The sequence below is a fragment of the Erythrolamprus reginae genome, chromosome 12, assembly GCF_031021105.1.
Source record: "Erythrolamprus reginae isolate rEryReg1 chromosome 12, rEryReg1.hap1, whole genome shotgun sequence".
In the NCBI taxonomy this organism is placed as follows: domain Eukaryota; kingdom Metazoa; phylum Chordata; class Lepidosauria; order Squamata; family Dipsadidae; genus Erythrolamprus; species Erythrolamprus reginae.
This window is the reverse complement of record NC_091961.1, coordinates 6493196-6513701: the sequence shown is the minus strand read 5'-3', so window position 1 is coordinate 6513701 and position 20506 is coordinate 6493196. Positions and strand designations below refer to the sequence as shown.

General features: G+C 42.3%; 1 protein-coding gene across 1 annotated transcript in view; it reads right to left on the bottom strand.

Moving 5' to 3' along the window:
- The window catches only part of TACC1 (transforming acidic coiled-coil containing protein 1), a 99144-nt gene extending 81052 nt beyond the window's left edge, over positions 1-18092 (bottom strand). The window contains exon 1 of the mRNA XM_070765373.1: positions 17887-18092. Within this exon, the coding sequence (XP_070621474.1) occupies positions 17887-17993 (107 nt within the window). The 5' untranslated portion in view covers positions 17994-18092. The remainder of the gene's footprint in view (positions 1-17886) is intronic.
- Between the last annotated feature and the right edge of the window lie 2414 nt (positions 18093-20506).

The window sequence follows — 20506 nt, the reverse complement described above, 5'->3', positions numbered from 1 at the left end:
ATGCCCTCATCACCTCGAGGTTCGACTACTGTAATGCTCTCTACATGGGGCTACCTTTGAAAAGTGTTCGGAAACTTCAGATCGTGCAGAATGCAGCTGCGAGAGCAATCATGGGCTTTCCCAAATATGCCCATGTCACACCAACACTCCGCAGTCTGCATTGGTTGCCGATCAATTTCCGGTCACAATTCAAAGTGTTGGTTATGACCTATAAAGCCCTTCATGGCATTGGACCAGAATATCTCCGAGACCGCCTTCTGCTGCACGAATCCTAGCGACCGATTAGGTCCCACAGAGTGGGCCTTCTCCGGGTCCCGTCAACTAAACAATGTCGGTTGGCGGGCCCCAGGGGAAGAGCCTTCTCTGTGGCGGCCCCGACTCTCTGGAACCAGCTGCCCCCAGATATTAGAACTGCCCCCACCCTCCTTGCCTTTCGTAAACTCCTCAAAACCCACCTTTGTCGTCAGGCATGGGTGAATTGATCTCCCCCGGGCCTATATAATTTATGTATGGTGTGTCTGTAGGTATGTCTGCTTAAAAATGGGTTTTTTAAAACTATTTTAAATTTTAAATTGTAAATTATTAGATTTGTCATGACTGTTTTATTGTGTTGTGAGCCGCCCCGATTCTACGGAAAGAGGCGGCATACAAATCTAATAAATGAATGAATGAATGAATAAATAAATAAATATTCTAGGATGGGTCTGGCACCTGAGCAAAAAACAGTTCTCCATCACTGATCTAAGACATCCAAGGAAAGCTGCAGACAAATTTTGGTTGTGGGTCACAGGGAACACAGCTGGGTTTTTGTTTCCCCCTGCCAGCCAGCTGCTCTCCACAAGAAAACAGGACGTGGGTTTCCTGCTGTTGTGGGGAATGAGACTCTATAATCCTGAAGGATTTCAGGAAGGAAAGCCTTTCAGCCCTTCCCAGCAAGTCTGTAAAATATTTCTGGTTTCCTACAGTTCATGATTCCTACAATCCAAGTCATAGGAAAAGGGAAGAACCAGCTTATTTGTTGTGGCCTTTTGGGGGTCACCGCAACATGAGGAACTGTATTAAGGGGTTACGGCATTAGAAAGGTTGAGACCCACTGCTCTAGAAAGAGTGCAGAGAAGAGCTACAAAGATGATTAGGGGATTAAACAAAGAGAGAAGCAACTTAGAACTTTGTGCATGATATGACTGTGTGTATGTATTTTATCTATTGGTTTTTTGGTATTTTGGTTTTTTTTTTTGTAATTTAAAACTGTTATTTTAGATTTTAATTAATTAGATATGTTACCATGTATTGTTTTTATCACTGTTGTGAGCCGCCCCGAGTCTACGGAGAGGGGCGGCATACAAATCTAATAAATAATAATAATTAAAAAATAATAATAGAACTATGGAGAAATTTCCTGACAGTTAGACCAACTAACCAGTGGAACAGCTTGCATCCAGAATTTGTGAATGCCCCAACACTGGAAAGATTTAAGAAGATGTTGGATACTCATCTGTCTGAAGTAGTGTAGGGTTTCCTGCCTAAGCAGGGGTTGGACTAGAAGACCTCTAAGGTTCCTTCCAACTCTATTATTCTATTCTATTCTATTCTATTCTATCAATGATGATTAGAGGTCTGGAAGCTAAACCGCAGTCTAGTCAATGGAAGAGAAGGTTTATTGGGGAAATTTATTTATTTATTTGTTTGTTTGTTTGTTTGTTTACTTACTTACTTACTTACTTACTTACTTACTTACTTACTTACTTACTTACTTACTTACTTACTTACTTACTTACTTACGGCGCCACCCCAGCTCATATTTGTTTGTTTGTTTGAATTTTTTTAATGCCACCCTTCTCCTTAGACTCAGAGCAGCTTACAACATGTTAGCAATAGCAGTTTTTAACAGAGCCAGCATATTGATCCCACAATCCGGGTCCTCTCTTCCAATAAGTGATGGACTGTCACAGTGAAGAGGGGATTGACATTGTCTAGGGCAGGGGTCCCCAATGACCGGTCCATGGCATGCCAGAAACCTGGCCAAGTGATGCTTCATCCATGGGATGCAGGCCGTATGCAAAACCATGCTCCCTCCATCCCACAGTCTCTTCATGGAGCTAGTCCCTATTGACCAGAAGGTTGAAGTCCGCTACTCTAGGGCATGGCAAGAACAAGAAGTTAGCAGTGGAATCTTGTTAAAGAGAGATCCAACTAAAAAGTAAGGAGAAATTTTCTGACAGTGAGTATAATTGATAAATGAAATAGCTTGCCTCCTGCGGTGTGGGCAGTCCATCACTGGAGGTCTTCAAGAAGAGACTGGACAACCATTTGACCTGGATAGTGTAAGGACCTCCTTTGAGTAAGGAGTTGGACTAGAACAGCGATAGGTAAAGTTGGCTCTTCTATGACATGTGGACTTCAACTCCCAGAATTCCTGAGCTAGCAGGATTGGCTCCTGAATTCTGGGAGTTGAAGTCCACAAGTCATAGAAGAGCCAACTTTGCCAACCCCTGGACTAGAAGATTTTGTCCTTTTCAAGATACATACAAAACTTCAACTCCTTGAAAGCATGAAAGCAAGCAAGGCGCGTTCCTTCCGTCCCTTGTCCTAATGTTTCTCTTTTACTGGTATCATGTATATAAATATTGTTATATCTTTGTATACCAGCGACCAGTTAGGTCCCACAGAGTTGGTCTTCTCCGGGTCCCGTCGACTAAACAATGTTGTTTGGCGGGACCCAGGGGAAGAGCCTTCTCTGTGGCGGCCCCGACCCTCTGGAACCAATTCCCCCCAGATATCAGAATTGCCCCCACCCTCCTTGCCTTTTGTAAGCCTCTTAAAACCCACCTCTGTCGTCAGGCATGGGGGAATTGAGATATTCCCTTCCCCCTAGGCTTATAAAATTTATGCATGGTATGTCTGTATGTATGATTGGTTCCTTAAATTGGGTTTTTTAAAATTACTTTTAATATTAGATTTGTTTATATTGTCTTTTTACTGTGGTTAGCCGCCCCGAGCCTGCAGAGAGGGGCGGCATACAAATCTAATAAATAAATACCACCAATACATACTTAACAAACAAACAAATAAATAAAATAAACATGCTGGCTGGGGAATTCTGGCTATTGAAGTCTGTATAAAAGTGCCAAAATTGAGAAAACCTGACGTAGAGTTTTCAAGTAGAGTATCAAAACTTTCAAATAAGGTAATCTTGATTATCAGGGAAAAGTTAAGGAGGGAGGGTTTTATTTTCAGATGCAAACATCTCATTGCAGACAATCAAACTAAAAAGGATTTTATCCACAACTGTACTCCAACTGTATTCCCACTGTGAGACTAAATTTTTACTGGATAATCCATTTTAAATTCTTATCCTATTGGCCCGTAGGACTTTGAAAATTCATTTATATTTAATTTAATTAATTTTTAAAATTATTTTAATTTATTCATTTGTCCAATACACAATACATATCCTAAGATTTTTATTAATATTGCTTCTTCATTGCTTATTTGACCCCTATGACAATCACTAAGTGTTGTATCACATGATTCTTGACAAATGTATATTTTATTTTATGTACGTTGAGAGCATATGCACCAAGACAAATTCCTTGTGTGTCCAATCACACTTGGCCAATAAAAATTCTATTCTATTCTATTCTATATGGAAGAGAATAGACATGAAGTAATATATATAAAGATAATATGTAAAAATAGAGGAGAAGATATATGAAAGGAAGAAAATATATATGATATATGAGATAAAGGAAAGACAATTGGGCAGGGGACGAAAGGCACACTAGTGCACTTATGTACGCCCCTTACTGACCTCTTAGGAACCTGGAGAGGTCAATCATGGATAATCTAAGGGAGAAATGTTGGGGGTTAGGGGTTGACACTATTGAGTCCGGTATTGAGTTCCACGCTTCGACAACTCGATTGTTAAAGTCATATTTTTTACAGTCAAGTTTGGAGCGGTTAATATTAAGTTTGAATCTGTTGTGTGCTCTTGTGTTGTTGCAGTTGAAGCTGAAGTTGTCATTGACCGGTAAGACGTTGCAGCATATGATCTTGTGGGCAATACTCAAATCGTGTTTTAGGCCCCGTAGTTCTAAGCTTTCTAGACGCAGGATTGCTAGTCTATTTTCGTAGCGTATTCTGTTTCGAGTGGAGGAGTGAAGGGCTCTTCTGGTGAAATATCTTTGGACATTTTCAAGGGTGTTGATGTCCGAGATGTGGTATGGGTTCCAGACAGATGAGCTGTATTCAAGGATGGGTCTGGCAAAAGTTTTGTAGGCTCTGGTGAGTAGTCTGAGATTTCCTGAGCAGAAGCTACGTAGGATCAGGTTAACAACTCTAGAAGCTTTTTTGGTGATATTGTTGCAGTGGGCTTTAGCACTTAGGTAATTTGATATTAGTATTCCAAGGTCTTTTACTGAGTGTGGGTTGGCTGTGAGATTTTGTTTATTCAGTTTATATATAAGGTTTGGATTCATTTGAGAGAGAGAGAGAGAGAGATTCTATAACAGAATGCACAGGATTCATTAGCATCAGTATGCCTACCAATTACTGCTATATTTAGAGTTTATCTTGATTTTAATCAACTTCTGAATATTATTACTGCATGCTATTCAATGGAACAGTTTGGAATGTGAAGACAAAGGCATTCAGAAGCCTTTGTTCATATTATATCAGATCACATTAGAACTGAAATGAGTCTTTGCCAGGAGCAATGCGCAGGACGAACAGGGGAAAAAAATATTTACCAAGGACAAATAATTAAAAAACAGGGAGTGACTTTGTGATCAACTATTAAATCAGGTGTAGGCAGCATTCTGGAAATGGAAGCAAGGAATCTCTAAAAGTTAGGGCTGTGCTGAAAAATCCTGTACTTTTTCTGTCTCCACTTGATAAAAGAAAAGAGAAGAGAAGAGAAGAGAAAGAATTCTTTATTGGCCAAGTGTGATTGGACATACAAGGAATTTGTCTTGTGTAGATGCTCTCAGTGTACATAAAATAAAATACAGTGGTACCTCTACTTCAATTCCTTCCGTGACCAGGTTCTTAAGTAGAAAAGTTTGTAAGTAGAAGCAATTTTTCCCATAGGAATCAATGAAAAAGCAAATAATGCGTGCAAACCCATTAGGAAAGAAATAAAAGCTCGGAATTTGGGTGGGAGGAAGAGGAGGAAGAGGAGGAGGAGGACAGTCACTGCCGAAGGAAGAAGGTGAGGTGAGGGGAATAAAAAAAATCCAAAACTTTAAGGCTTTAAAAAAAAGAGGGACACTGAGGCAGCGAGGAGGAGCATGCGCTTCCCATACACCTGGCACAAGGCTGCCTCTCCTACACTGCACCAGAGAGAGAAACCCAGGTGGGCAAGAGAGGAGAACCTCCTGCTCCTTTGACCGAAAGGCGGCTGCTGCTGCTGTTACTACCTGCTTCCTCTTCCTCCCCATGCTGAAGGGCTCCCGTCTCCTCTCGCTCGCTCACTCGCTTTGCAGCCGGCACCGTTTCTTCACTGTGGTGATTCCTCGGTTTGGCTAAAGCCGAGTTAATCCAGCTGGGGTGAAGCGCCCCCTTTTGCCTTTCCGTGCCCAGATGCTCTGGGGGGCAACCTCGCACTGGGTGGGTAGGAGGCAGCGCAAGGGAGTCACCACAGCAAAGTGGTTTATTCCCTCTCCAAATACCCAGAGAAAGGAAAACGCTCCGTTCGCTCTGGGCTGCCAAAGCCTCCTTAAGCGGCACCGAAAGGCTCTTCTGGCAGCCCAGAAAAGCCCGAGATGGTTGGGATTAAAGGGGGAATGGCAGGAAATGGGCCGGGCCTTCGTGCCGCTCTCAAATTTCCTGGGAAATTGGATTCTTAAGTAGAAAATGGTTCTTAAGAACAAGCAAAAAAAAATCTTGAACACCCGGTTCTTATCTGTTCTGTCGGCCTCTCTGGTAGAATCCTCCCCAAAAGTCACAGGTACAAATTTCAGACACGCACACGTTTGAAAATTCAAAACAATGTTCTTTATAATGAAAAGTCACTTAAACCAAGCCCTCTTTTGGTATAGCAGAGAGCACTCGTCTCCAAACAAACTGGTAATTTGTACAAGTCCCTGATCAGTTCTGTGATACTTAGCTTGCAGCTGTGAGGCAATTCACAGTCCTTCTTCTTTCACAAAGTGAAACACACAGATAATCCTCCACAATGGCCAAACCCACAGGCTGCTAGATAACTGATCTCCTTCTGAGCTGTCTGCCACACTCTCCTCCTCCCTGTCACTCATGTCTTCTTGGTCAGAGGAGCCTTCATCAGCAGATTCCACCAGGGGCAAAACAGGCCTGCAGCATGTGGATGTCTCCCCCACACCCACAGTCCTTGGGGCAGGAGCAGAGCCAGAGGTAATCACAACATTATCTAGAAAAGGTCTAAAGTAGAGGCCTTCTTAGGTAGAGGCACCACTGTAAATTCTACACTAAGCACATCCCGCAGTAGGGGGAGCTTTCAGACAATGCCGGAGTGGGAAACTGTCCCCTTGCCAAAGCAAAGAGCCCAACGGCAAAACCTTGAATCTCAAAGAGTCAGACTTTCAGCATCTGCAGCCCTGACGTACCTCCGCTGGCAGGGATATTGCACAGGCAGATTTTTTTCCCCTTCTGAAGGGTGGTTTGCTGTAACCTTGGTTACGTAACGTTTTTGACCGTTGCTAAGAAACCTGGAGTAGGAAGAGGCCCTGATGTGGCGAGGAATCAAGCAGTTCAGTTACGTCAAGGATTTTTTTTTCCCCCAAGGTGGTACTGTAGTACTAATCATCCAATAGCCTTTAGACTTATATACTGCTTCACGGTGCTTTTACCACCCCCTCTAAGCGGTTTACAGCATCAGTATATTGCCCCCAACAATCTGGGTCCTCATTTGGCCCTGGAAGGATGGAAGGAAGGCAGGGGTTGTTTTGTTTCTGCACATGCCCACTGCCAGCAGTTTGATCCTGACCGTCTCAAGGTAGACTCAGCCTTCTATCTTCCTTCCTTCTTTCCTTCTTTTCTTCCTTCCTCTTCCTTCCTTCCCTTTGCCTACTGTGGGCAGATGGATCCTGACTAGCTCAAGGTTGACTCAGCCTTCTATCTCCCTCCCTCCCTCCCTTTGCCTACTGCCAGCAGTTCGATCCTGACTGGTTCAAGGTTGACTCAGCCTTCTATCTTCTTTCCTTCCTTCCTTCCTTCCTTCCTTCCTTCCTTTCCCTTGGCCTACTGCCAGCAGTTCAATCCTGACTGGTTCAAGGTTGACCCAACCTTCTATCTTCCTTCCTTCCTTCCTTCCTTCCTTCCTTTCCCTTGGCCTACTGCCAGCAGTTCAATCCTGACTGGTTCAAGGTTGACTCAGCCTTCTATCTTCTTTCCTTCCTTCCTTCCTTTCCCTTGGCCTATTGCCAGCAGTTCAATCCTGACTGGTTCAAGGTTGACCCAATCTTCTATCTTCCTTCCTTCCTTCCTTCCTTCCTTCCTTCCTTCCTTCCTTCCTTTCCCTTGGCCTACTGCCAGCAGTTCAATCCTGACTGGCTCAAGGTTGACCCAACCTTCTATCTTCCTTCCTTCCTTCCTTCATCTTCCTTCCTTCCCTTTGCCTACTGCAGGCAGATGGATCCTGACTGGCTCAAGGTTGATTCAGCCTTCTATCTTCCTTCCTTCCTTCCTTCCTTCCTTCCCTCCCTCCCTCCCTCCCTTTGCCTACTGCCAGCAGTTCAATCCTGACTGGTTCAAGGTTGACTCAGCCTTCTATCTATGTTCCTTCCTTCCTTCCTTCCTTCCTTCCTTCCTTCCTTCCTTCCTTCCTTCCTTCCTTTCCCTTGGCCTACTGCCAGCAGTTCAATCCTGACTGGCTCAAGGTTGACCCAACCTTCTATCTTCCTTCCTTCCTTCCTTCCCCTTGGCCTACTGCCAGCAGTTGGATCCTGGCTGGCTCAAGGTTGACTCAGCCTTCCATCCATCTGAGATGGGTAAAATGAGGACCCAGATTGTTGGGGGCAATAGGTTGACCAGGAGTGAAATTCAAAAATTTTCTCTACTGGTTCTGTGGGCATGGCTGGGTGGGTTTGGAAGGGAAAGGATACTTCAAAATCTCCATTCCCATCCCACTCTGGGGCCAGCCAGAGGTGGTATTTGCCTGTTCTCCGAACTACTCAAAATTACTGCTACCAGTTCGCCAGTACCTGCCAGAACCAGCTAAATTTCACCCGATACTGACTCTATAAACTGCTTCTAGAGGGCTGTAAAGCACTGGGAAGCAGTATATAAATCTAAGTGCTATTGCTATCCTGCTCCTCTGGAAAGATATCTGGAGCAAATTACAAATAGGGTAGATTCCTTGGGTGTTAAATTGTATTTCGATAAGGAACTCTGTTGCATTTCAGTGTTGTTGTTTTTTCCTTTTCAAGGCAACAGTGCGGCAGAGAGAGAAACAGGGTTCTGCTTCCTGTCACTGTGATTTGAAAGTTAGATCCTGCCCCTCCCACCCTTCGGCCCAGTACAGGACTTACCTTTGTGAGCCCCGTGGGCTGGAGCTTGCTTGCTTTACTTACTTACTTACTTACTTACTTACTTACTTACTTACTTACTTACTTACTTACTTACTTACTTACTTATTTTGTCCAATACACAATGAGGGTTTTAGTGGGTATATATCTATATACACATAGTAAAATACATGATGAAGGTTATAGAGGAGATACCCATAGTAAAATATATCTATGAAAGAATAGAAAAGAAGATATAGTAATAGAACGTATCAATGAAAGAATAGAAGAAGAGATATAGGAATAGAAGAAAGGTATAGGAGATATAGGAGAGCAATAGGACAGGGGACGGAAGGCACTCTAGTGCACTTGTACTCGCCCCTTACTGACCTCTTAGCAATCTGGATAGGTCAACCGTGGATAATCTAAGGGTAAAGTGTTGGGGGTTTGGGGATGACACTATGGAGTCCGGTAATGAGTTCCACGCTTCGACAACTCGGTTACTGAAGTCATATTTTTTACAGTCAAGTTTGGAGCGGTTAATATTAAGTTTAAATCTGTTGTGTGCTCTTGTGTTGTTGTGGTTGAAGCTGAAGTAGTCGCCGACAGGCAGGACGTTGCAGCATATGATCTTGTGGGCAATACTTAGACCTTGTTTAAGGCATCTTAGTTCTAAACTTTCTAGGCCCAGGATTGAAAGTCTAGTCTCATAGGGTATTCTGTTTCGAGTGGAGGAGTGAAGGGCCCATCTGGTGAAGTATCTTTGGACCTTTTCAAGGGTGTTAATGTCTGAGATGCGACATTAAAAGGTAAAGCCTGCAGAGGTGAAAAATGGGGCACACAAATGCTTCAGGAGGCCAAGAAACAGGTGAAAACTGCCTGTTTTGGGTAAAAAAAACCAGGATGTTTTTCCTTGGTTTTGGCCTGCAGAATGCTGCTGGAGGTGGAGGAGATGAAAATGGGGTTCACAGATGCCCCAGGAGGCCAAAAACCAGGGCAAACATGGCCTGTTTTCACCTCCACCTCCAGAAGAGAGAGAGAGAGAGAGAGAGGGAGGAAGGGAGGGAGGGATTGTGTGTGTGTGTGTGAGAGAGAGAGAGAGAGAGGGAGGGAGGGAGGGATTGTGTGTGTGTGTGTGTGTGTGTGAGAGAGAGAGAGAGAGAGAGGGGGGGGGGAAGGGAGGGATTGTGTGTGTGTGTGAGAGAGAGAGAGAGAGAGAGGGAGGGAGGGAGGGATTGTGTGTGTGTGTGTGTGTGAGAGAGAGAGAGAGAGAGGGAGGAAGGGAGGGATTGTGTGTGTGTGTGTGTGAGAGAGAGAGAGAGAGAGAGGGAGGAAGGGAGGGAGGGATTGTGTGTGTGTGTGTGAGAGAGAGAGAGAGGGAGGGAGGGATTGTGTGTGTGTGTGTGTGTGTGTGAGAGAGAGAGAGAGAGATGATCTAGTAAAATAGTCTAGTAAAAAGAGAAGTCAACCCAAAGAGCAACATGCAAACAAAAGTAAAGAAAACACGCCCAGGAGCAAAACAAATTAAAGTTTAATTTAATAGCTGATATTTTTTTGTTGTTTGAATAGAAGTAAATTTGGATTTTTCCTCTTAAAGGGCAGTTATATTAAAATAAGGATGAAAAAAACCCATGAATGAGATAGGTAAGAATACAAGAAATGGACTGAAGCGACTTGGCATGGATGCATTAGATAAAAGCAAACAGCCCACAGAAAGTTTGATCAGTAATAGCGTTTCGAATTTGAATCAGAACAGAAAACAATCTTTGAAATCCAGGTGACAAAATTAGAACAGGAGGTAGCACAGGAGAAATAATGCACGCCGAAGTAAAATGGATACAAATTAAGAATTTTAATTAATAATTTGGTGATCGATATTACATTGTATTGTATTGAAATTTGAAGGTACGATTGTAAGGGTGGAGAAAAAAAATTATACCCCCCCCCAAAAAAATATTAATGTTTAATTTGTGTGCATTGTTTAATGGATTATTTAAATTGGCCACACCCACCTAGTCACATGGCCTAGCCACGCCCACCCAGCCAGTCCAGCCCCATAACAATCTTAACCAGATTGTTTGAGGACTTCTGGTCTATAGGAAAGTAAAAAAAAAATGGATTTACAAATCTGCAATGCTGCCAAGGAAACTGCCAGGAGAAAGCTAGACTTGAGGGCATTCTTACTTTTTATAGAAGGTGACGAAAGCACATGAGAAATGGCCTTTCAACAGCAGATTAACTTTGCATATTATTATTTATACTAAGTGGTGCTAATTTATCACCCGTTAAATATTTCTCTTTCTAATCCCTGCAGCAGGAATGGTCAAATATGATGGGAGTTGTAGTCCATAATCCTAGAAAACATGACCCCCCCCCCAACACAGAAACTGTGCAGAGCTGCCAGTAATCTGTCTGTCTGGCTAGCATTCTTAGTTTGGTCAGCTTCAGCACATCATTTGATCCCCTGGTTTCCCTGGCTGGAAAAAAAACCCCTTATTTGGAGAGAGTAGCAATGAAAGAGCTTGCAAGCTGGGAAGAGCTGGCTACATCATTAGCAACTTGTTAGGGCTGGAAAGAAACTTATTTGGAGCAAGTAGAGCAATGGAAAAAAAGCCTGCAAAGACTTAAGGCTGGAAAAACATTCTTCGGAGAGAGTAACAATGAAAAAGCTTGCAAGGTAAGAGCTGGGAAGATCGTTAGTACCTAGTTAGAGCTGGAAAAAACCTTTGAAAAAAACTACATTCATAGTATTTTTATTATTTTATTTTTTATTCATTGGATTTGTATGCTGCCCCTCTCCTCAGACTCGGGGCGGCTAACAACAATGATAAAAACAGCATGTAACAATCCAATTAATAAAACAACTAAAAACCCTTATTGTAAAAACCAAACATACACACAAACATACCATGCACAACTTGTAATGGCCTAGGGGGAAGGAATATCTTAACTCCCCCATGCCTGGCGATAAAAGGTGGGTCTTGAGTAATTTGCGAAAGACAAGGAGGGTGGGGGCCGTTCTAATCTCTGGGGGGAGTTGATTCCAGAGGACCGGAGCCGCGACAGAGAAGGCTCTTCCCCTGGGGCCCACCAAACGACATTGTTTGGTCGACGGGACCTGGAGAAGCCCAACTCTGTGGGACCTTATCGGCCGCTGGGATTCGTGCGGTAGAAGGCGGTTCCAGATGTATTCTGGCCCAATGCCATGTAGGGCTTTAAAGGTCATTACCAACACTTTGAATTGTGACCGGAAACCGATCGGCAGCCAGTGCAGGCCACGGAGTGTTGCAGAAACGTGGTATAAGGCGCACTCAAATTCTCAGCCTCTTTTAGGGAGGAAAAAGGTGCATCTTATACTCTGAAAAATACGGTATGTATAATAACCTTCCAGTCATGTGTTTAACACACTCCCCTTTTCATCACTTTTAGTTTGACAATAGAGGCAACACCCAAGGAACCAAGTTGTGTACTTTAGTTTTATAGCTGAAGTTGTCAAGACAGGATTGCAGTTGCCCTTTAATAAAATTAACAACGGCCTCAGCTCAAGTCTCCAAGGTGGAAAGAAACAGTTGGGTTAAGATGACTCAATCAAGATGATTCAAAAAGACAACTGTCAACATGTGTCAGAGGAGAGCAAGGTGACGAGTCATTGTTTGTGCATAGAGGACTTCTGTTTTCAACCATGCGGGCTACTTTGTGTATCATTGCCTTGTGTAGGAGAATGGAAGGGCTACAATCTACAATATTCATGCCTTGTTTTATCTTAGCCCCGGTGGTGCAGTGGTTAGAGTGCAGTACTGATCACCGGCTGCCAGGCAGTTTGGCAGATCGAATCTCACCAGGCTCAAGCCTTCCATCCTTGCGAGGTCGCTAAAATGAGGACCCAGATTATTGGGGGCAATATGCTTACTCTCTGTAAACCGCTTATTTACTTTATTTTTATTTATTTATTTATATTGTCCAATACACAATGAGGGTTTTAGGGGGTATATACTATACACATATACTATATAGTATATACTATACACATAGTAAAATACATGATGAAGGTTATAGAGGAGATACTCATAGTAAAATATATCTAAGAAATAATAGAAAAGAAGGTATAGTAATAGAACATATCAATGAAAGAATAGAAGAAGAGATATAGGAATAGAAGAAAGGTATAGGAGATATAGGAGAGCAATAGAACAGGGGACGGAAGGCACTCGAGTGCACTTGTACTCGCCCCTTACTGACCTCTTAGGAATCTGGATAGGTCAACCGTAGATAATCTAAGGGCAAAGTGTTGGGGGTTTGGGGATGACACTATGGAGTCCGGTAATGAGTTCCACCCTTCAACAACTCGGTTACTGAAGTCATATTTTTTACAGTCAAGTTTGGAGCGGTTAATACAGTATTAAGTTTAAATCTGTTGTGTGCTCTTGTGTTGTTGTGGTTGAAGCTGAAGTAGTCGCCGACAGGCAGGACTTTGCAGCATATGATCTTGTGGGCAATACTTAGATCTTGTTTAAGGCATCTTAGTTCTAAACTTTCTAGGCCCAGGATTGAAAGTCTAGTCTCGTAGGGTATTCTATTTCGAGTGGAGGAGTGAAGGGCTCTTCTGGTGAAGTATCTTTGGACATTTTCAAGGGTGTTGATGTCTGAGATGCGATATGGGTTCCAAACAGATGAGCTGTATTCGAGGATGGGTCTGGCGAAAGTTTTGTAAGCTCTGGTAAGTAGTGTGAGATTGCCAGAGCAGAAGCTACGTAGGATTAGGTTTACAACTCTTGAAGCCTTCTTGGCTATATTGTTGCAGTGGGCTTTGGCACTTACCGGTAAATCTTTTGTTATTAGTATACCAAGGTCTTTAACCGAGTGGGGATTATCTGTGATAATTTGATTATTCAGTTCATATTTGGAGCTTAGAGAGGGATGTAAAGCCCTGTGAAGCGGTATATAAGTCTAAATGCTATTAGCAATATTTAAAGATTTTTATAAAGAGCAAAACCAGGATCTACCTTAAATGAAGACCCAAAGAGGTTTTATTGTCATGTTCAGTGCAATAATAGGGAAGAACAGTGAATTATTACAATATGGAAATGTTGCTCCTTTTCTCTTTGTTGGTTTCCCACCCAAGTGCAAAGCACACCTACACCTGCTTTAACCCTATTCTTAAAAGCAATAAGAAATTGGTGAACTGCAGGATCACCAGTTTCTTCCCCAACCTATAAATTCCCTTGCCAGGTTCAACCATGACCTCAGAGTAAACATTAACTATGGTTAAAATGCACTAATTTCTACAGTTCTAAGAAATCCATTGAAGTAAGGGGGGGGAGTTCTTTATAATCTTGGTGTTCTTTGAGCTGCTTTTTTGCAGAGATTTCTTTGACTATGTCACAAAGGTGTTGGATGAAGGTGGTGCCGTGGATATTGCCTACCTGGACTTCAGCAAAGCCTTTGATACGGTTCCACATAAAGAGCTGATAGATAAATTAGTGAAGATTGGACTTAATCCCTGGATAGTTCAATGGATTTGCAGCTGGCTGAAGCATAGACATCAGAGAGTTATTGTTAACGGCGAGTATTCTGAGCAGAGTCAGGTTACAAGCGGTGTGCCACAAGGGTCTGTTCTGGGTCCTATTCTTTTTAATATGTTTGTGAGTGACATAGGGGAAGGTTTGGTAGGGAAGATTTGCCTATTTGCCGATGACTCTAAAGTGTGCAATAGGGTTGATATTCCTGGAGAGGTCTGTAATATGGTAAATGATTTAGCTTTACTAGATAAATGGTCAAAGCAATGGAAACTGCAGTTTAATGTTTCCAAATGTAAAATAATGCACTTGGGGGGAAAAGGAATCCTCAATCTGAGTATTGTATTGGCAGTTCTGTGTTAGCAAAAACTTCAGAGGAGAAGGATTTAGGGGTAGTGATTTCTGACAGTCTCCAAATGGGTGAACAGTGCGGTCAGGCGGTAGGGAAAGCGAGGAGAATGCTTGGCTGCATAGCTAGAGGTATAACAAGCAGGAAGAGGGAGATTGTGATCCCGCTGTATAGAGAGCTGGTGAGACCACATTTGGAGTACTGTGTTCAGTTCTGGAGACCTCACCTACAAAAAGATATTGATAAAATTGAACGGGTCCAAAGACGGGCTACAAGAATGGTGGAAGGTCTTAAGCATAAAACTTATCAGGAAAGACAATGAAGTCAGGACAGAAGGAGGGACATGATCAAAACATTTAAATATGTTAAAGGGTTAAATAAGGTCCAGGAGGGAAGTGTTTTCAATAGGAAAGTGAACATAAGAACAAGGGGACACAATCTGAAGTTAGTTGGGGGAAAGATCAAAAGCAACATGAGAAAATATTATTTTACTGAAAGAGTAGTAGATGCTTGGAACAAGCTTCCAGCAGATGTTCTTGGTAAATCCACAGCGAGTCACACTGCATTTTGGAGTCAGAGGGAGGGGGGAAATTAGCTGGCTGGGCTTTTCTCTCTCTCTTGAGGGTGGAAATCCAATCCAGTCAGTTTTAAAGTCACGCCGCATTTTGGTGTCGGGACAAATGATCAAGGTCTGGTCACCTTATTCTAATTGCCAATTCCAGTGCAGGGGTCAGACCTCCATGCTGGAATTGGAAACTTGTGGGCAGACATCTCAAATCTCCTGTGCTATAGCGCACAACTCACTTTAGAGGGAACACTGGTGGGCTTGTCCAATGGCAAGAAGCTATTGGACCAGGATTAAGACCCGGTTAAAAGAAATGATAGAATGCAACATAGAGCTAAGATGAGACATACTTATTAGGAATTACAGTGATACCTCTACTTATGAACTTAATTCATTCCGTGACCAGGTTCTTAAGTAGAAATATTTGTAAGAAGAAGCATTTTTTCCCATAGGAATCAATGTAAAAGCAAATAATGCATGCAATTGGGGAAACCACAGGGAGGGCGGAGGCCCTGTTTCCTCCCAGGAGATTCCTACAGAGGCCCCACGGAGGCTTCTCCCCTCCTTTTCCGCCCGTTTCTTCCCTGGAGATTCCTAGAGGGGCCCCACGGAGGCTTTTCCCTGCCTTTTCTGGTCCTGTTTCCTCCCAGTAGATTCCTAGAGAGGCACCACGGAGGCTTCTCCCCTCCTTTTCCGCCCGTTTCTTCCCTGGAGATTCCTAGAGGGGCCCCACGGAGGCTTTTTCCTGCCTTTTCTGGTCCTGTTTCCTCCCAGGAGATTCCTAGAGAGGCACCACGGAGGCTTCTCTCTGCCTTTTCCAGCCCTGTTTCCTTCCAGGAGATTCCTAGAGAGGCCCCATGGAGGCTTCTTCCTGCCTTTTCTGGTTACAGTTTGAGAGGCTCGGGTTTGCAAGTGGGAAATGGTTCTTGAGAAGAGGCAAAAAAAATCTTGAACACCCGGTTCTTATCTAGAAAAGTTCGTAAGTAGAGGCGTTCTTAGGGAGAGGTACCACTGCATTAAAGGACATTACACTAAAGCAAATTATTATCTTACTATTCACATTTTGACTGCCGCAAGATTAGCATTTGCAGAGACTTGGAAAGATGGAAATCCCCCATCAGAATAGAATAGGACAGAATTCCTTATTGGCCAAGTGTGACTAGACACACAAGGAATTTGTGTTTGGTGCAGATGCCCTCAGTGTACATAAAAGAAAAAGATACATTTGTCAAGAATCATGAGGCACAACACTGAATGATTGTCATAGGGGTCAGATAAGCAATGAGGAAACAATATTAATAAAAATCTTAAGGAGACAATTAACAAGTTACAGTCATAAATGAGAGGAAATGTGTGCTAGGAATGATGAGAAAAAACTAGTAGTAACAGTAGTGCAGACTTAGTAAATAGTTTGACAGTGTTGAAAACATGACAATTAACAAATTGTTCCACTGCATTGAAATGTCAAGGCTTACATATGAACTACAGAACAGACAAGAGAGAGTTTTTTACAGTGTGGGAAATTTTTTATAAGTGGCTGGGAATTAAAAATAAACAGATAAGTAAATAGAAACAAATAGCAATTGTAAATAATAATACCAATGAAATTTATTATAGTGATAGACTAATAATGTGTTAGTTGGATACATATACAGTATAGATATTTTCCTCTCTTTTTTTGTTTTCGATGTAACAGAAATGAAAAATGTAAGAATGCATATGGGCTTCACTATTGTTTTTTATACTGTATGTTTGTATTGTTTTCTTTTAAATTTTTTAAAAAACCAACTAAGTCCCACAACCCACCATCCACCCCCTCATCACCCAAAACTAGGTATGCATGCCCCTTACCTCCTCAATATCACTCACCACTGATATTCAATGCAAACTAATGAATGCAAGAAGCATCCAAAACAAAATATCCAAACTACTCCTCTTATACTTAAAAATTTGGAACCCCAAACTTCACACAACACTACCGGTCAATGACTACTTCAGCTTCAACCGCAACAACACAAGAGCACGCAACAGATTCAAACTTAATACGAACCGCTCCAAACTTGACTGTAAAAAATATGATTTCAACAATCGAGTTATCGAAGCGTGGAACTCATTACCGGACTCAATTGTGTCAACCCCTAACCCCCAACATTTTTCCCTTAGACTCTCCACGATTGACCTCTCCAGGTTCCTAAGAGGCCAGTAAGGGGCGTACATAAGTGCACTGGTGTGCCTATCGTCCCCTGTCCAATTGTCTTTCCTTTCTTTCATCTATCATATATATTCCTTTCATATATCCCCTCCTCTAAGTTCACTTTTACCCTTATATATATTACCACATGTCTATTTTTCTTCCTATGTATTTGTGTATTGGACAAAAGAATAAATAAAATAAATAAATAAACAACATGCAAGACCAAAAGTTATCAGCTTTTTGCTTGGCAGGCTGTCTAAACCCATTTTAAGAGTGTTCCTGAGAAGCTGGCTAGTTAGCGCAACCACCGAATAAAACCACAGCGAAGTAAACCACGGTTTGTTGGAGGTGGTGCAAGAGGCCAACCCCAGTCATGGGCAAGAGAAAACACCAGCCAAGGCCCTGCAAGATGCCCTTGGAAAAGGATAAACGAAAGCCCTCTCCCCTTTCCCTAAGCAGATTCCAGGATTAAAGACCAGTGGGCAGTTCTTATTTCTTTTTTTATAATTAAACATAATTTTTATTTAGATACATATGCACCCACAACATAAAGTACAAGACACAAAAGTTTAAAAAGTTCTTATTTCGATTTGATAGCTCTGCCAGCTGTGCCCATCAAAGCCTCAGGTTTTGGGGGGTGTTTTTTTGCCATAATAGGAATCATTCCACCCTTGCCAAACTTTGCTCACCGCAAGAGCGCGAGAGAGGGGGACGCGGAGGGACGGAGCAAGGTGGGTCCGCCCTCCCACTCCCACCCACCCCCAAGCCCCGCCACCACTTACCCAGGACCCCCCTTCAACCTGCCGCGGAGGGTCTGCTCATCCTGAGCCCCAGGAGGAAGAAGAGCCGAAGGGGCGCGCGGCTCGGATCTGCTCTGGAGACCCCCCATGATCTCCTCCCCAGGGACCCAGCGCGCTGCCCAAGGACGGGGCTGGGCTGGGGCGGGGTCGCTTCCCTTCCTTGCAGCTTGACGCGCCCAGCTCCGGGATGGGAGGGCCAGGCGAAGGGCGAAGTTCACCCCCCGAAGCTCGGCTATTATGAAGGAGCAGCCCGGCCGGGAGAGGAAGTCGGCGAGCGGAGTTGGTCAACTTTCTTTTGTCCCGGCTTTGCAAGAAGCCCGGAATTGGGAGGGGGGAGGGGGGGGTCCTTGGTGGTCTTTTGCAGAGAAGTAAAGGGAGAGGTTTGGATGCAAACTTAAAGTAAACCGCTCCAAACTCGACTGGAGGATATTATTATTGTTGTTGTTATTATTATTATTATTATTATTATTATTATTATTATTATTATTATTATTATTATTATTATTATTATTCCCAGTCCTAGGTGCTTGGGAAGCACCCGACTGGTGATTAAATACGAAATTTATTTATTTATTTTATTTATTACTTAGATTTGTATGCCGCATGGTGATCTCGTTTGCATTTATTATTATTTTTATTATTTTTTATTATTATTTTAGTTTATTATTTATTTTTATCTCATTTATTATTATTATTATTATTATTATTATTATTATTATTATTATTATTATTATTAACATTTGTATGCCGCCTCTCTCCGAAGACTTTAGCAACTGAGTAGTTGATACATAGAACGCACTACCTGACTGTGTAGTATCGTCACCTAACCCTAAAAACGTTACCCTTAGACTCTCCACTGTTGACCTCTCCCCATTCCTAAGAGGTCAGTAAGGGGCGTGCATAAGTGCACCAGCGTGCCTTCCATCCCCTGCCCTAATGTATCATCTCTTACTAGTATCTCCAAGTCCTTGGAGAGAGGCGGCATACAAGTCCAATTAATAATAAATTATGTATATAAACATTGTTATATCTTTGTATACTACCAATACGTACTTGACAAAATAAATAAATATAAAAAATATAAATATAAATATAAATATAAATATTTAAAAAAATTAAATTAAAATTAAAATTAAAATTAAAATTAAAATTATGTAAATATAAATATAAATATAAATATAAATATAAATATAAATATAAATATAAATATAAATATAAATATAAATATAAATATAAATATAAATATAAATATAAATATAAATATAAATATAAATATAAATATAAATATAAATATAAATATAAATATAAATATAAATATAAATATAAATATAAATATAAATATAAATATAAATATAAAAATAAAAATAAAAATAAAAATAAAAATAAAAATAAAAATAAAAATAAAAAAATATATGCTCGCTTGGATGTCAAATCTGGCTAGTCAATCATAATTTTGAACAGTAAAAACTGGTAAGAGATGGACGACTTCCTATCTTATATTTCAGAATGCAGAATTCAATCTTCTCTTTAAAAAAAAACCAACCAAGCAAAGCTTACGCATGAAGTTTTTGTGCCATAGGACAGTGATGGCGAACCTTTTTAGCCTCAGGTGCCGAAAACGTATGTGCCCATACTATAGCGTTTGCGCGAGTGCCCACACCCATAATTCAATACCTGGGGAGGGTGAAAATTGCCTCCCCTGGCCTCCCAGAAGCCCTCTGGAGGCCAGAAAAAGACCATTTCACAACTGCTGGTAGGTCCCGTAGGCTCGTTTCATCCTCCCCAGGCTCCAAAGGCTTCCCTGGAACCCGGGAAGGGCAAAAACGCCCCCCCACCCCCACATGGAGGCCCTCTGGAAGCCAGAAAATAATCATAATCATAATCATATAATTTATTAGACGTATGCCGCCCCTCTCTGAAGACTCAGGGTGGCTCACACCAACAATAAAAACAATATAGGTACAAATCTAATAATTAAAACTATGACTAAAACCCATGATCTTAAAAAACAATCGATATTACACAATCAAACAATCGATATTAACAATCATAACCACACATCACTTTTAATGATCAGAAGAGGGGGCATATACTAGTTGCCCCATGCCTGGCGACATACGTAGGTCTTAAGGCTCTTGCGAAAGGCGAGGAGGGTGGGGGCAGTTCGAATTTCTTGAGGGAGCTGGTTCCAGAGGGCTGGGGCCGCCACAGAGAAGGCTCTTCCCCTAGGCCCTGCCAGATGGCATTGTCTGGTCGACGGGACCTGGAGAAGGCCGACTCTGTGGAACCTGATCGGCCGCTGGGATTTGTGCGGCAGAAGGCGGTCCTGTAAGTAATTTGGTCCGATGCCATATAGGGCTTTATAGGTCATCACCAATAAAATAAATAAATATGAAATAAAATAAAAGAATGAATGTTGGAAGGCGCGTTTGGGCACGGGAGGGTAGATAGAATTCATCCACCAGGCTCAGCTAAAGCCTCGTCACTAGAGGCAAACCGGTCCAACTGGTGGAGAAAGTTGGCTGGGAGCAGGCAGGAGCTTTTGGAAGCAACAGGAAGCTGGCATGAGTAGAGGTTGGCAGCTTTAACTAAGGCAGGTCTG